General features: G+C 39.9%; 2 protein-coding genes across 2 annotated transcripts; both read left to right on the top strand.

Moving 5' to 3' along the window:
- Positions 1–3930: 3930 nt before the first annotated feature.
- On the top strand, positions 3931–7017 carry mgst1.2 (microsomal glutathione S-transferase 1.2). Its single transcript, XM_023418780.2, has 4 exons — positions 3931–3962; positions 4930–5062; positions 5553–5644; positions 6580–7017. The coding sequence occupies exons 2-4, from the start codon at positions 4946–4948 to the stop codon at positions 6824–6826; spliced, it is 456 nt and encodes a 151-aa protein (XP_023274548.1). The 5' UTR covers positions 3931–3962; positions 4930–4945; the 3' UTR covers positions 6827–7017.
- Positions 7018–7290: 273 nt separating this feature from the next.
- On the top strand, positions 7291–11222 carry LOC111664256 (microsomal glutathione S-transferase 1-like). The gene is made up of 4 exons (XM_023418778.2): positions 7291–7393; positions 8103–8246; positions 8360–8451; positions 9086–11222. Exons 2-4 carry the CDS (start codon positions 8118–8120, stop codon positions 9330–9332), a joined length of 468 nt encoding a protein of 155 aa, XP_023274546.1. The 5' UTR covers positions 7291–7393; positions 8103–8117; the 3' UTR covers positions 9333–11222.
- The last annotated feature ends 6388 nt before the right edge of the window (positions 11223–17610 follow it).

The raw sequence follows: 17610 nt of genomic DNA, 5'->3' as shown, positions 1-17610 counted from the left end.
CAAGACCATTTTAAGCATTTTATTCATTAAACAATTAAACCAATCATTAAGATAATTGCCATTTCGCTCACATACTTCCATGTCCCACGAGCCTGATCTACGTGTATGGGGGGTGGGAAGGGGCTTAACAGAAGCCATTTGCAGTCTTTTTCAGTTTCCATTGCTGTGATAAAAACCCTGTAGGCCGTTAACAGAGCTGCGTTACTTCAAAATCAGGCAGGCAGTTAGACAACTATGTGTAGATATTACAGCTGACAGACACAGTGTTTAGGGCTATGAATGCATCTATGAAGGAGTCATGTATGATCTAATAATAATTTTATAGTTGATTAGATATGTGTGTGTTCACCTTGAGATCCTAAACCATAAACTAACCCCTCCTCCTGTGCATGCTCAGAAGATTTCATCCGTCAGCCCCTTTAGAGCGCATGAAAATTGCCTGGTTGTGACTGTATCATCATGATTCAGTTCAGCGAAAAAAAAAAAAAAAAAATCTGCCAATTACTGGTGTTATGGCAGTAACCATTATTTTGCTGTTCGTCCATCCAGTTGATATGATTCCTCTATTTTGGGGTTTAGGCTGAACAAATTGCTCCCAACCCATCATCAATACAGTCTTATCTGAGCCGTTTCGTCTGCCTGGGTGCTGGTCTGATTTCTTATTTTCTTGCTGCCCTTGGGCCACAGAGATGTGAATAGGGTCAAATGAAACCCTATTGCACGAGTTAATCACACAGTATCTACGGTTTATCCCACAGGTTGCAGCAAAAAAAAAAAAAAAAAAAAAAAAAAAAAGCCCACACTTATCAATTCTCTCACCTTCACCTTCACTGTCACCTTCCAAACCCTGATTATATGCTGCCAAATTTATTGCGCCCCACTGTACCTATGCAATTCCATGCACTCAGCATTCTGCTGCCATTGATTGGCTGCATGTGACAGTGCTTCAAGTAATGTGGACACCGCTGTTGATCAATAAAAAAATGTATGTGCCTCGACCCTAGGAGGCATTCTGTAATGAAATCAATAGCTGTGCTTGGCTTCTGGCATTAAGATCATTGGCCAGGCTGTTATTTAGTCATTGTTGTCCTACACCAGCAGCAAAACCTGGCTACCATAAGAAATCAATGGCAGCATATCGCAGCCAGCATCCCAATTACTGGCAGGGCTGGTGAGAAATCAATGCAGCTTTTTGCCATTACTACTCCTTGTGGGAAATCACAAGACATTATTTTTACTTGGAGAAACTGCTGCACAAAGGAGGATGCCGGGCTGCAGATATGTAAGATCCATTAGAGGCGCTTAGCTTCCATGTCATGATATGTGATCGTAACGTATTGATCATTGGCAGCAAAAAAAAAAAAAAAATGAATCAATTTCAACTAGTAAGCTGGTTATTGCAGACAAATTAAATGTTACTGCCAAAAATCTTTATATCTCTTCAACTGACACTGCTGAGGAAAATACAAACACAGACGGGCATTGTTCCTGCAGAATTCAAACTGGATTTTATCTTTCCTTCACTGGATGTTTCTGTAGTAAAACTCTGTAGATCTGAGCTGATCACACAGACTCTGACGACTTAGATTTACATATTTGAATTTCTCATAAAACCCGAGCACAAAACAACATCATCCTGCCAAACAAACACCAACAACCTTCCTGTTGTCTTGTGCCTACCGCTTATGTTGTAAAAAACTTGACTGGTGCTGGAAGCTGTGGTCCTGGACCCGCTCTGCTCCTCCTGTCAGTTACTGCTGCTAGATGCACGACTATATGAAGCAAATGGGATTTTAACTTCTTTTTTCTGAGCCAGACCTTTATGTTTGTTTTTTTTAACTTTATCATTTATTTAAAACAAGTCAACAACAGTCCACTGCTGCCTCAGTGTTTAAACCACGATAAAGATACAAACACATTAACTGTAATTGCGTGGATGGAGCGTTGGGACCGAACAGAACGTAGTGAGATAGAGAGGAGGCTGACGGACACATAGAACCAGAGTGGACAGAGCAGCTTGCCACAACACAGCCACATCTCTCTCTCTCTGATGTTTTATTTTTCTCACATTGAGCCACTGGCCCACTGTGTTTTAGTCATCACAAGAGTAGTTGACAAAAGTGTCGTGAATATTTCACTCAAACTTCAACAAACTGCTTTCTAAAAAGATTCCACCCAACTGATTTCAGGCTAAAAGAAAATTAAAACCAAAATAAGGCGCAAAAAGAGGTTGTATGATTCATAATGCAGCTTTGCACAGATTGTGTCAGGGTACTGTGGTAAGTAGGACCCAAATGCAGCCAACACAGGGGGATGGGGTGCAAAAAGGTTTATTAACTTTACAAAGAAGCTAATAACACACAACACTGGGAAACACAGGTGAAGTACAGGGAAACACAGGAACTTAAAACAAGAAACAGGAACAGGCAACATGAACCGATTAGGATTTAAACAGACATGAACAGATCGAGGACAAACCCAGAGAACAACAGACGAACCGACAGACAAAGGGAAGCACAAAGACTATATAGACGAGGGAGGCAAGGGTGATTGAACACAGGTGAAACACATTAGGGCGAGTCAGACAATCACCACACAGACACAGGACCAAGACAGGAAGCAAAAACACTGAGACACACAAGGAAACCGATTACAAAATAAAACAGTAAGCGCAAAAACTCCAAAACAAAACTAACAAAAAGTGTCTGCCATAGCAAACCATGACAGATTGTGTCTGGTCTGAAGTTTTTAGTTTAAGCAATACATCCGGACATGAATATCCTCCTATATTTCCAGGAAAAACATGGCACCGTTACCAAAATGACTAAACAGAACTGTTCTGGTAAGACTGGCTGGACGGGTCTGATGACAACATGCTGCCGCTACCTGCTCAAACTCACTGGCAGCTCCACTCTGCGGACAATGGCAAAATCTCACAGGGCTGAGACCTTTTTAAAGATTAGATAGATTTTTCCCCTGGGTATGGGACTTCAGTGAGGAAGAACAGGTGATCAACATGAAAGCACAAGTACTAACAAAACATTTTCAAACTGTAACCCTTACACAAATCCCAAATCAACTCTCTCCTAAAGATGTTGTACTGCCTTTACCTTTATCTATCTATCTATTTATCTATTTAACATCTACCATCTTTAAGCAAAAGTACAGAAATAATAAATACTCTCAAATAAACGTCATAACATTTGAAATAATCATTTGCTTTTCCTGTGAAACACTAACAGTAGTTATTCTAATTTGTCATTTTCTAAGAGAAATACCTTGTGAACGCAGCACACTCCTGCCAGATAGCCTCAGCATGCGGGGGCCCTACTAAGGGGGTAGTCTACTGAGGGGGGTGGAAGCAACGACAAATAGGTCACAGTGACCCCTCTGGCTGGTGCTGCATAAGTGGAGAACCCGCTTCCTTGGCAGTGGTGGGGGCTCGTCTCTGCTCAGAAGACACAGACAAGGTCAGAGTATTTATTTTTTATTATTTTTTTTAAAATTTGCTGCAAACAACAAGCACACACATAAAACTTTATTGAAAACATGAAAGTAAACAACGAAATATGCATGTAAAGCATGCCCCTCCCCCACCCACCCGCTCCACCAGGGGAAACCCGTATCAGTGACTTCAGACTTCAGTTGTAATCTGACTCCAGCTGCAGAAACAACAAATCAAATGTTCAAGATCACAACTTTAAACCTGATGTGTTCTGAAACATGTTGAGCTTTTGGATTTATTGTTTATTAGTATGAAAACACATGGTCCTCACATGCTGAGACACACAGTGACACTCCCACACACACACACACACACACACACACACACACATATACAGGGAGTTATGCATTGTGCTGTCACTGTACTGGCCCCGCCCCCCTGACTCTCTGGGTCACAAGTCAAATTGTTTTTATGCAACAGATTCTTTCCTGCTCCATTCCTGCAGTCACCACAGGACGTAAGTTGAGCTCTTAAACTGTAAATACTGTAATATTGTATATTAATGAAAATAGAGCATTTATACATGTTGGCTTTCTGGGAGTGGTGTATTTAGAAAAGACTTTTAAATACACTTATAAACTAAAACTAGTCTGATCAGTCAGCAGCGCTGTGTCTGTTTGGTTTATTATGTTATCTTACAGACAGGAATTTACAGGTTTATGGCAACTGAGTAATTACAGTGTGTATGAGAGGTTTATTGTTTATAAAAAGACTTTTTATTCTGCACTTCTGAAGGAGTTTTCATCAGCTTTATTTTCACTTTTCATGTACTATGTCAAGTCAAGTCAAAGTTTATTTCTCTAGCACATTTACAAACAACCTTGACCAAACTACTGTACAAACTATACAAATATAAGTATCGTCAACAATACCTATTAACATAAATCATCAATAAATATGAGTTAAAATACACAATATGTGTTTTTATTTAAAAGCAGAGACTGTCCTGTAAAAAAGCGAGCCATTAGGTCGTTTGTGCAGCAAGTTATTATGACTCATAGTTACAATCTAGTGGTTGTAGTAGTAATTATGGCAGGAGCGTGGTGTTTGATTTCCATGTAAAACTAGCTGTTTATATTGTAACCATGAGTGTAATGTCGGAGAAGTACTTATTTTATCCCATATCAGGATTTTTTAAAAACCTAACCAAGACATGACTGTAGGTGCGCCGCATGTTTGTTATTGTATTAATGACAACCAAGGTCCGGTACGCCTGCCGCTGTGGGGGCACTATTTGAGGAGACACCCTTATTTGTCATATCAGAGGGTAGAAAACGACCTTTATGTTTGTTCAGGTTGGAGGACTGGTTGTTTATTGAGGTTATAAACATCTGTATATGCTACAGATTTCATTTCAAAACTAGAAATGGATTTAGATTGTGTGAATTTGAAACTAACTTGCGCCTTTTCCTTTTTGTGTCCAGCTGTAAAGCAGCAGAGATGGCAACGCTGATGGAAAATGAGGCCTTTATGGCTTTCACCACATACGCTACCATCGTCATTCTGAAGATGATGCTGATGGCGCCCATGACTGGATACTTCCGCTTCAGCAGAGGGGTAGGTTACAGTAGTAGTGCCTTCAACATCTGTTAAAACAAGATATGTCTCTTTCTTTTTGCATTAGTTTCTATGATTTTATGCACAGGGTATGTAAGGTCTCTGGGTGTGTTTAGCCCAGATTAGCCTCCTAACAACTTCAAAGCCTATAAGAGTTGTGTTGCTTTTCATCCTGGTAAACAGGATGGAAGATGATGCAAGAACTAAAAAATAAAAAAACTCGAGATCCACTGTGTCTGGCACTCTGCAGTGCTGCAAAATGAAAAGTCATGTACACAGTCAAACTGAGGTACAACCCAGGTTGTAAAAGAGAATTAACAAAAGACATTTGTAAAAAGGAATCACAAATTAAACTTCGTTATTATATTCACTCAGCAGCTTTTGCATGTTCTCCTCATATCTCCATTAGAACCTTTCAACCTTACTTCTGGTGTGCAGAGGTAAACGCTACAGACTTTGAGTCAGTGCATGTGTTATCCCTCTCATTTAGGCTTTCTCTAATGAGGAAGATGTGAGCGGAAAGTCGGCAGAGGAGAAGAAGAAGCTTCTGAGGACCCATCCAGATGTAGAGCGTGTTCGAAGGTGAGATGACTTGGTCCTGAAATGCCAATGCTACAGTCACACTGTTCACTATTTCACTAGAAAGTCGCGCGGGACATCACTCAAACTATTAGAGAGATACATTCTTCCTCACTGATATAGGTTTTAAAGTGTCGCAACACTTGAATTAAATTTTTAGACTTTGCTAAAATTCGCCATTTTGCAGTTTGAGCTGTTTTTTTTTGTCACAACAAACCGATCAAACACTATATCTTTTCACTATAACCTTTCCATAACATTAACCACGTGTTTATCATTGTAACCACGATGACAAATGTCCTCTGACCTTAACTCAAACCATGATCTTTCCCTAAACCTTACCAAGTTGGTTTTATGCCTATACTTAAAGGAGGTATGTGTAAGTTTTGCTATTGCTATATAGCTAATGTTAGCATTATCAGCTTTTTACTTACCAGTCTCGCCGGGAGCTTTAGCCCTTGTTGCATTTACAAGACAAGAGGTTATAATACGTCCTCTGTGCAGCCTTGACCCTACAGTGACTCGGTATCGGAAAGTGACAAGATGGGCTAGGCTATCTGGTTAGCATGATAACTTCAGTATATGAAAAGAAGTGATAGACATAAAAGCTAAACAAGAGGGTTACTTTCCACCTCTGGAGACAGCACTTGGTGAGTAAAGGAATCAAGCTTGATCCTCAACTTGCAATACTTCCTCTAGACTGGTAAGTAAACAGCTGTTAATACTAACACTAGCTATGTAGCAACAGCAAAACTTACAAATAGCTCCTTTAACCAAACCATTATCATAGCATTGTCGCATCATTAAAGGCTGGATGAATGGATGGATGGATGGATGTAATAAATCGTCATAAAAAAAGATTGTAAATTCCACGGATGTTAATAGAGTAGGTTAATAGATACACTGGTTAGTCACATTGTATTTTGTGTGGTTACCAGGTGTCACCAGAACGACCTGGAGAACATTATTCCCTTCGTGGTGGTCGGCCTGCTCTACGCTCTGACTGAACCTGAGCTTTCAACCGCTCTGCTTCACTTCCGGATCTTTGCCGGCTCGCGCATCTGCCACACCATCGCCTACGTGGGTGCTCTGCCTCAGCCCAGCAGGGGTCTGTCCTGGATAGTGGGCATGCTGGTCACCTTCTCCATGGCTTACAGGGTGCTCAGCACAGTTCTCCTCCTTTAGAGAAAAAACACCTGTAGTCCTTGACCTCTTCTACACAAACTTACATTCCTACATGAAATCTGAATGTTTTTATTCACTACAGCTTTCCGTGAGCTTGATTGTTAAACACTCTTTGTGTGTATTCTTTGCATTCCCTTTGACTTGCTGGAGCTATTGATGGAAAATGTATTTTGAATAAACCTTTCTGTTAACTTTGCGTCCATGTAATTACTTCTCAAGGTGATGGAACAGGTGATAAAACTCAGCCACTGTGAATGACTTTAAAATTTTCTAAAGTGCAAGTGTGTCTGTAAAAGAAGGTCATCCATGTAAAATGAGTTAAATACCTCATGTTACTTCAAACATAACAGCACGTCCTATACAATGTTCAGATATGAATTTAACTTAGTTTGAATGTGCAAGTATCAGTCAATCTATCTCTTGGCAATAAGAGTAAAAGTGCACTGTGTTATTCCAGTTCAGGGCTCCTCCCACAGATTACACAAGCTCAGGATGAATTACAGGCATTTATCGCCAACTGATCTTTGGACTTGTCTTTGCTGATCACGGTGACTCTGCAAAAACAAGGTAAGATCCACACACTGCATCCTGCACTACATAAACTCTTACCTGCACGCCTCATAATGTTCTAGCCTTTGCTAAGAGAAATATATGTATGTTATTGTATTTATAGTTAGGAATTTATTTATTTATTGATATCTTTTGTGACATTATTCAACTTTCATGTTGGACAATGACAACTGAAATGTCTGGTGCTCTGTTGCACTGAGGGAACTACGGTTCATTTTTAGCTTTATCTACTATGTTGTGCTGGTCATTGTTCCTCTTTGTAATGAAACAGGATATGCAGGGTGCAGGACACACTTTAATTCAAATTGTGTTTTAGTATTGCATATTTTGAAATACCAAAAACCAAGTCAAACAAACTGATCTGTGGGGGGCTTGTGGGGCCATTTTGCCCAGGTGGTCTTCCAGTCTTGCCTCGCTATGAGCCCGTGTCGACCCACTTCCTCCTCAGTGACCATTTTTAGCTAGTGTGTCAGACCGGAGGGAAACAAAGAAAGACGAAGGAAAGTGATGACGCATTAAACACATAGAAAATATGAACATGTACGACGTGCTGTGGGTTAATGTTGCTCGGCAGATCGCAGGTCAGCTTTCTTTGCTATAAGCTTTGTACAGTACGCTGTAATTGACAGGCTGTAATGTTTGACATGAAGATGTTCTGACGTCTAAAGCGTAGAAGCATTAAATATATATTCCTGTTGTTCCGCAGTGATTTCTCACAGGGATGATATCACCACTCAAGAGTATGATGGACAGCCAGGTCCTCCAATCGTTTGCTACTTATGCCACTATTGTCGTCCTGAAGATGATGCTCATGTCACCTTTGACCTCTTACTTCCGCCTCACAAGAAAGGTGCTTTTTTTTCACCTAACTGCCATATAACAGTATACAGTGTAGTTTCATTCACAAAGACAAGACAGTGCAAGGGAGCCTGTGATCTGACCCGCTCTTTAACGTCTCTTCAGGTGTTTGCGAACCTGGAAGACACCAAGCTTGTTTCGTCAGCAGAGGACAAGAAACTGGTGCGAACAGATCCTGATGTGGAGCGAGTCCGCAGGTACGAACGACACCTGATGTCCCGAGAACAGTGACATTTAACAAGAGCTACTCGCGAACGAACAAACAAGCTGTCCGTGTGCTGGTGCTGTTTCTGTATGATGAATTCTTTCTTCTTAGTTTCTACTTCAAGTTATAATTTCAGTCTCCAATTTTTTAAATGAATCCACAAAAGATTAAGTTAATTAAAAACACAAAGTCCCATTCAAACCCAGGACAAGACAAATAATAACACAAGTATTCACTTTGGATGAAAGCGTCTGCCAAATGAGTAAATGTAATGTAATGTAAATTATTCATGACCACGGACACTTATGAATCTCTTACCATAGTACAGTGGTTTCCAAACATGGGGGGTGGGACCTCCCAAGAAGTCGCAAGATTAATCTTAGGGGTCATGAGAGGAAGGTGAAGAAGTACTTAATATTTTTAGCTCTTCAGGAAACTAAAAATTATCCAAATTCACAGAATAATAACACATGCAAGCCGGTGGATGGAGCAGTGAAAGAAAACAGAACAGTCATGATGTTGCACAGATATGATTGGATGACATTAGACAACACAGCTATGAATGAGCCAATCATTGTGAAGCATACTTACGCTTATGCTTCATATGTGCTGTCGTTGCTGTCCAGGTGTCACCAGAACGACCTGGAGAACATTATTCCCTTCGTGGTGGTCGGCCTGCTCTACGCTCTGACTGAACCTGAGCTTTCAACCGCTCTGCTTCACTTCCGGATCTTTGCCGGCTCGCGCATCTTCCACACCATCGCCTACGCGGGTGCTCTGCCTCAGCCCAGCAGGGGTCTGTCCTGGATAGTGGGCATGCTGGTCACCTTCTCCATGGCTTACAGGCTGCTCAGCACAGTTCTCCTCCTTTAGAGAAAAAAACACTACACACACATAAATATACAGACTTGAATTACATTCATGTTTGTGTGAAGTCTACCTTTACAATATTTCGCAGGAAATCTATTACTGTGAGACAACGTTAAGTCCAAGATCAATCACCCTGTCAGTCTTTCTTTGCAGTGCATGGCAGCATTTTACCCAGAATGCATCTTATAATGTTTCAGTATCACAATTTTTTTTAAATAAAATATTCACAAATATATTAAAAAACACATTGATTACATTTAAAAGTATGTGAAACTGCACCTTTTTATGGACAAAAATAAATGCTGTACTATATTAGTGTTACATATGTACAGGTTTACTAATGGTGGCCTGCTAGTCTCTAAACTATGTCTTTGTTTTATATGTTGCTTCATCTATTTTAAACACTAGTAGCCTCTTGTCTTAAAACAAAAACAATTAGCAATAGACATGAAACAACAGTACATTACACAGTGGGAAACAAACGACATGATTAAGATGTTCCACTGAAAGGTCGTCGTTGTAATTCTTCACGTAAACCTCTTCATTTGAATTTTGTCTTTGAAGAACATGAATCCAACATTGCATCTGATTTTTTTTCTTTCTTTTCCTTGTCACCCATGTTGATGTTAAGTTGGTTGTCATGGCAGAACGTTCCAAGTAACCATAAAGGGTCACAAGTGTTTACAAGAGCAGTATCACCGTGGAGTCTGTCCTCAGATGACCCTCATGTATGACTTCACGTATTTGGTCCCTCAGTTACTAATAATAAAAACATGAAAAGAAAGCATCGTAAAGACACGGAGACATACAATAATTATGAATGTGTGGAACTCATGAATAGTTGATTATTGTCTGATTCATAACGATACAGCGCAGAGCAGATTATCACATATATATCAGTGGTAATGACTTGAATCTTTGAATTTTTTTTATTGGTTAACTTCCCCCTTGTAAAGCTCATGTAAAATTCCTAAGCATTAATGAAGACGAACAAACCATCACGAATGCATTATTTACTGTAATTCACTGAAGAACTAATTATTTATTCATCAGAATAAGTAACACTTTGAATGATGAACAAAGCGCTCTCAGGTTCACTTGTTTATCCTCAATCATCTGTCAGGATCTTTCAGGAAAGTTGCATCAAATGACATTAATGAAAAAAAAAACTGAAATTTATATCCTACTCAATTTAATATGGAAACATAAATCATACTGATAATACAGAAGGCAGTTCATTTTATTTTGTAACAGTGTCCTCAGTCAAGATGTGTCCTATGACATCAGTTGAGCTGAAAAATAAATGAAAATTATGTTTCTTCTGGCTGGTAATAACACATTTTAAAGGTAAGCAATAATAATAATAAAAATAGCAAAACAGAAAACAAAAATACAAACTACAAATACGAAATATATATAAAATGTTTCTATATATAGATGAAGTTATATTACACAGCATGTGTCTGAAAGATTGAGATTTCAATCGTATTTGAATGTCCAGATTTTCTTATTTAACTTAAATCACTTATAAGCAGCAGCAGCATCATCAGTAACAGCAGCATGTATTTACAGTAACAGTTCAAGTTAAAAGAAAATATACATTTTTCAAATATTTTCTTTTTCTTGCTGAACTTCCATTCTAATATATTTCACCTTTTCTACTTGCGTTAAAACGGTTTTCTCACTGTTGTCATACAGTTTCCTCTTTTCCTCTAATTAGCCTGAGACAGATGCACGACACATGAGTGACAGGCATCTTTTTCCGCTTTGATCCGTGTGAGGTTCAGGTATTGTGAACAAAAAATTCCCACATTTTATTTCTCAATGACACAACAGGCACACGTGAAGATTTTGTCTCTTTCAGCAGCTCGTACAGTAAAAGCATTAAACTCATCCTGCTTCTTGTCTTCTCTGAATTTTTCTGACTGTGAAAGATAAAGTATTATTTAAGAAGCTACTGGTATTTTTTTACTAGTATTATACTATTATTGGAAATTGTGAAGCGCATCTGCATCTTCATGTATTTTACATTCTGGCGTCTGTAATTTAAAGTGGATGCTTTGGCTTCATGTTTCCATGAACAGCAGTTCTCCACGTTGACTTCATTATTATAGCAGAAAATTAACTAAAAATCAATATGAGTCTTGTTTTATCTGTATTTTTGATATTAGAATACACATTTGGTTCATTATTCATTTCCTTTACTGACTGACACAGAGATAAAAATGAATCATATTTTGATTCCCTCAGCAGCTGATGTCAGGATGAATAATGTGTAATAATGTGCTGCCAAATGATAAAACAAACACAAAGAATGAAGCCATGTGAGATTAAAGAGCTGTGTCTGGAATTTACAGTTTATGTTCTGTGCCATAAATGTGTTAATTACTGCACACAATTTGAGTGTTTTTTTATTCACTCCTACATTCAGAGGTGTGGGAGTATTGAAAAAGAAATTGTCCTCATGCTGTGTTTGTGGGCGAGGGAGAGCAGGAAAGACTGAGACGCTGTAGAGGCCTGTCTGTCTTCCACTAGAGGGAGGCATTTTAAAAGTCAACTGAGTTGCTCCTCATTAGGACTCATTTATGGACCAGGTGCAGCTCATAAAAGTGCTTCAGCTCAAGCTATTAACTTCATTAGCTTTGCTGAAAACATTCCCCTGCATATCCGACAATGCAGCTTTTAAACACTCTGCCAGGTGTAACGTATTTATGCGGAGACTTTGGTGCTGAACTAAATGCATGAAACAGCAGCAGCTTTAGTATCATTTAACCCAATTTGATCCGATTTTTACACGGAGTAATTGTCGTCGTCAGATTCCCACTTGCGTTCGCTGCGAGGAACTAAAGTGTACTGACATGTTTGGATGTGTCAGCTGCTGATGATGAATGCCTCGCGCCGCACATGAAGGTGACTGGCTCCAACACAGAGCAGTGAAACCCATGGGTGGGCACTGTAAATAGTGGAGGGAAATTACCATGAAGGCTGCTTTTGGCGGCTGCTCGCCTGCATTGTGTCCTGTCCCTGCGTAAGGAGAAGAGTTTTATAGGAGCTCATTTGTTCGGGACCCTTGGCCCCTCCAGGGTCTGTCATTCCTCAGACAAGCCAGGCATTTCACAGCTTGGCTGGAAGGGGAGGGACACCCACGACCATCTTCCATAACTAACAGCGTCAGACACACCCAGGAGCCTTACTCATACTACATGCAGTGTATCCTCAACCCTGTCTACAACCTCTCCAGTGAATATGCTCATATGCACCTATTTTGCATTAGGACAACATGTTTTAGCAATTCTGCCTGGATTATATTTATCTAAAAAAAATGTATCTGTAACAATATTAATATGAAATATTTTTGCAAAATGTTTCTTTTCAAGATATTCTATCAATCTTTGTTAAGTCAAGCTTTAACAAATTTAAATTAACACAATTCACAACCCATATAATGTCTTAAAACATGTGTTCCCTTGGAAGTTGGGTTAAATTATAAGTATGTTAATACTCATCCTGACTTGTACTAGGCAGGACATGAATCCAGTTTTGAAAGTAAACACTTAAAGGTCCCTAATTTCTCTGAGTGTTTACCTGAAATCTGATCAAAAAACAGTCAGCCAATCAAAAGAGAGGCTCTGAGCCTACTGTAAAACTACACTGAGATGGTTTTGGGTACTAAAAACCACAAATATATCTTGTCACGAATATCAAAATAAAACACAGAGAAAAGTGTAAACGGGACCTTTAAGGGAAAATTATACCAGACCGGTAAATGTCCTCAGCTTCTTCTGTCAACAACAGGTCCATGAACTACCTCAAAATTTAGGACCACAAGGACTGTACCGACTTACAGATGTTGCATGGAGCACATCTGCATATCCAGAAAACCCAGTGTAGTATGCACAGAGCTGCGTGCACATCCAGTGTTCATGCTGCCGTCCACCTCCATGTTCAAGGCTCCACCTGCCACCTGCTCTCCACACTTATCCCCGCTGCTCTATATGAACATCACACATCACACTTCACTGGCCCTGAATGCTGCCACTCAACATATTGTGTATTGCTAATGCAGACTAGTTTAATGAATGTTATTTGTATGAGAGAGGCTTGCTGTTTGTGTAAGTATGGATCGACCGTGTCTCTTAATAATTATGTTCATATTCAACTAATTTGCAATATCAAACACGCTATGTAGAAAATGTAATACAAGACTATGTTTTAAATTATCATAACGATTTGTAATGTGAGCATAGCTGCAAAATGTTTTTCCGTAGTTTTCATAGAATATCCATTCTTGGCAACTAAAGTGCGATTAAGGTTTTTATGGTTCAGTATAGGCAACCTAAACATTTAGTTAAGGTTAGGGAAATATTGAGCTCTTTCTGCAAGTCAACACTGACATCAGGAAGACCTGGTCCGGTTGCACAAAACACCTTAGGTTAAGATTTTCCTTTAAGTCTGAGATAAGGTGTTTTTAAAATGAACACAAAATAAAGTTGCACAAAACAAGTCTTCTCCTTAATGTTTCCTTAAAATGTTCACTTAAATATTTAAGGTTTTCTCCTTAGCTTGGTCTTAAACTTAAAGGACTCACTAAATGTCAGTTAAATTGTTGAACGAAAGACCTTGGCAACCAAAGTAAGGAAAAGAACTAAATGTACCTCTGACTCTGTCTTAACTGCAAGCTGAACACATCCCAAGAAGAGTGGGAGAACTCAACGGACACCCTTCACAATGAGGAACTGAATCTACATCCCAGATTTGTCTGAACGCCTAGAGTTGGATCACTGTACTTTTCCGCAGCTCAATGATTGCTTAGATGTGCCAAATTCCTTAACTTTTAAAATCGAGATGTTTTTTTTCCAACTGGCCCCTGGTGTTTCGGTCCTGTGGCTTTGTCTGCTTAACCATCCACCTTGACCTACTCTGCATCCAGACCTCTGAACCACTGCCGACATCTCTGATTCATTCAGTTGGTAGGTAGTGGGTCCGGTTGTGCTCATTGACAGCTGGAGAAACAACTGACCAATCAGAGCTTCGTAGGTAAGACTGGTGATGTGTACCATGTAATCTCAGTGTTCAATTCCAGCCGGGGATGAGGGTGTAGCCCGTTACTCTGCCACATCCATGAAAAGTAACCACAAAAAAAAAAAAAGAAAATGGCCTCAAGTGTGAATAAGACTGAGAATTGACATAGATTTGCATTTCAGTTTGATTACCAGCGCTGGCCTGATTGTGTTCTCAACAAGATCATCAGACGTTTCCATTGATCGTATCTGCAGGCACAAGATGAGAGAGGACTTTTTAATTGTTCTTTTCCTGATCTTAACCCGGTGTTTCAGGAGCCTGAGCTCGTCAGACACAGGACGGAGACCAGTGATGTGGTTCGTCCACCTGAACCTTCTCCCTGCAACTTCAGTATAAAGATGTCATGCTCCAAGCAGTAGTTAGTTTCCATCATAATATATTTGTATAGTATTTTTATGTGTGTCTCTGTTCTGCTGAACTTTCCCGATTCGTTCCGCTTGTGTCTCGCGCGGAGGTAACGCCTTCAGCTGGTCTGTTCGCTGTGTTTCATTAGCTGTCATCCTCATACCTAAGATCTGCCCTGCGTCTTATTGTTCAGCTGGTTAACTGCACCGCGGCTTAATAAGGCACAACTTCAAAGTCACGCTGCACACGGGCGCCGAGGTGAGCCGGATATTTATATCGTGCAACGCCACCCAAGGTCCTGAAAAATTAATGGTTAGAGGGAATCAGACTCGAGGCTGGCAAAGACAATTATGAATCAATTGGGTACCACCGGGTGGACATTTTGAGGCCACGTTTTCTTTACTCCGTTTTCTTCTCACCATGTTGAGTCGTTGTGCTGTTGTAGGAGATAGTGTTATATCCTCCTGAGCGTTTTCAGCAATAAAGACCACAGCTTGCTTTCATCCTGGATTCTACAGGTAGAACGTGGCCTGTAGGCTACGACTCTGCTTGTCCTCTCAGCACTGTACATGCAATTACACACACTTACACATGAATAAGCTTGTGGATCCATTAAATGCTTTGAGTATGAACCTCTTTATCTACAGTCTATGGTATGAACTTGACCTGACAATCTAAACTGTGAACCTTAGAGTTTCAAATCATCAACAAGCAACAGAAACAGCCTTACTGATGGAAGAATTGAGGGGATTGTGTCCGACAATTTGTGACCTTTTTTCCCGCCTCTAACTCCGGCTATTCAGCACAGGTGGAGACACTTTTGACTTCTGATGTGCTCAGATGTAACATACACAAACTAGTTCGTTTATAGAGGACTGAGGCCTTTAGTGCTTTTGTTGTCTGGTAGGGCAGAATATATGATCATTTTATAGACATAAGAAATGTAAAGACTGGTGCACACAGACTGAGCTGTAGTAATTCTACAATCACATAGAGAACTACCGAACTTACTACTGCCTATGTGTGTCTACTGTATTTCTCACCAGAATGATGTACCTACACTCCAATCTTTTTTTTTTGTTGTTGCTAAAAACACTTCCTGAATTTAAAAATATAGATACATTGTGACTATTTTTCATTTTGTATGAACAGGAATCGATAAGGCAGATTCTGACAGATCAAACTTTAGTCGTGTGCCGATAAAGCTAAATACACTGGAGGACAATCACCCAATAACACTCAGAAATGCTGCATTTTAGTAAGTCTTACTTTTGGAACCAAGCATCAACCAATCAAAATGAAGCCGACACTGAAGAACAAAAAACTGCAGTTCCTCTAATGACCACTAGAGTCTGGCTCCCACAGTGAACTTTACAGCAGAAATAAACATGTTTACAGCCTGGTACAAAAATATAGCTACCTTCAAGACAACTGCATGGGGGGGTTTCATCATTTAATTAAACTCACCCATCTAAAATTTATTAATACTAAAAAGTTATTCATAATTGAGGGTGTGGCCTCTTTGAGTGACAGGTGGGTGCTAACTGTCTGCTGGACGTCACCTCAATTTGAGTCACTGAATGTGACCTCTTGGCTTTGTTTGTGTTGTTGACGCCTTTTGGATTATTTTTCATGCAAATATTGGAAAAATAATGAATTGTTGTTAGTTAACTGCCTAACACAGGCAGCCTGAAGGACATGAAGTCTGTACTCCTGTTTTCTGAGGTGAGTGAAATTCTAAGATTGTTTTATTCATGTTAGCAGGTACAGTATCTGTGTCTGTGCTCATCATCCCTGGCTCATTAGCTTAACCTGTTAACCAGTAAATTAGCCAGCAAATGAATAAGCCTTGCGTTAGCCTTTGAGCAAGATGCCCAGCTGTGCTAACGATGCTAACAGGAGCGTATGTTTGCCACAGTTATTGTACCGGTATGCATCAAAAATCTTGGCTTCACCTTTTTGCTCATTTTTGGAGTTAGGTGGAGTCAAGCACTGCCAAGATGGCAACGGTGGAGCAGCTCATTCTGAGCTTCAACACCACTCTACAGAAACATATGCCTGATGTCACAGAGGCTATGTCCATTTGTATTTACAGTCTATGGGTGCACGACAAGGACAGATTATTCTGTCTAATACTCTTGAATTTAGCACATGGAAAACAATTTGGTGAAACAATTTAGAGCAGGCCAATAAAGTTTGGTTAGGGTTAGGTGTGAGTGGCCCTCTTTGAAAATGAAAACACATCTCAGCCCCCCTCAAAAACCTTCCATCACCACACTTCAGTTTGCCTCTACAATCTGTTTCTAGCTTCCTCTTTTTTACTTTTACTTCCTGGTGGGGAAAAATGATTTCTCTAACCAGTATTTTCATTTTGAAACATCTTACTCATTTCCAAAAAATGTCATAAGACCGAGCTGGTGGATGTGTGCATGTACCTACCCACATACACTCACACACACACACACACATACACACACATACACACACACACAATCAAGCCTGACCCTTCCATCCAGCTGACTCCTCGTCATATGTTTCAATCTGTGGCTGAGCATGGCTGGGGTCAGCAGATTGCTTATGCTGATCCCAGTGATTGGAGTGCAGGTGATTACCATAAGCAATTTAAATGTTATTGATTTAACCTCCTGCATGCTGTAATTGAACACCGTGGCCAAGCACCCAACTTTACCCCACCCTCCCACCTCCTGATTCTGTTTTTCATTCTAGGTTTTTCTTACTCTCTTTCCCAGCATTTTTCATCTCCGCCTTTAATTATTTCAGCCCCTTGTGCCTGCCTCTGTTCTTCCTCTGCTCGCATTAGTCTCCATGCTAAACATGTAGTCCTCTCTGTCAG

The sequence above is a fragment of the Seriola lalandi genome, unplaced genomic scaffold, assembly GCF_002814215.2.
Source record: "Seriola lalandi dorsalis isolate HSWRI2012SDOR001 ecotype SW California unplaced genomic scaffold, Sedor1 jcf7180002054584, whole genome shotgun sequence".
Taxonomy (NCBI): Eukaryota; Metazoa; Chordata; class Actinopteri; order Carangiformes; family Carangidae; genus Seriola; species Seriola lalandi.
This window is presented reverse-complemented; position numbering and strand designations above follow the sequence as displayed.

What these genes read in the sequence shown, in the direction of transcription:
- LOC111664256 (XM_023418778.2), top strand. Translation starts at nt 8,118, where the DNA reads ATGATATCACCACTCAAGAGTATGATGGACAGCCAGGTCCTCCAATCG. An exon ending in ACTTCCGCCTCACAAGAAAG is followed by an intron (nt 8,247 to 8,359) that starts GTGCTTTTTTTT and finishes ACGTCTCTTCAG; the next exon opens with GTGTTTGCGAACCTGGAAGA. An exon ending in GATGTGGAGCGAGTCCGCAG is followed by an intron (nt 8,452 to 9,085) that starts GTACGAACGACA and finishes GTTGCTGTCCAG; the next exon opens with GTGTCACCAGAACGACCTGG.
- mgst1.2 (XM_023418780.2), top strand. Translation starts at nt 4,946, where the DNA reads ATGGCAACGCTGATGGAAAATGAGGCCTTTATGGCTTTCACCACATAC. An exon ending in ACTTCCGCTTCAGCAGAGGG is followed by an intron (nt 5,063 to 5,552) that starts GTAGGTTACAGT and finishes CCTCTCATTTAG; the next exon opens with GCTTTCTCTAATGAGGAAGA. An exon ending in GATGTAGAGCGTGTTCGAAG is followed by an intron (nt 5,645 to 6,579) that starts GTGAGATGACTT and finishes TGTGGTTACCAG; the next exon opens with GTGTCACCAGAACGACCTGG.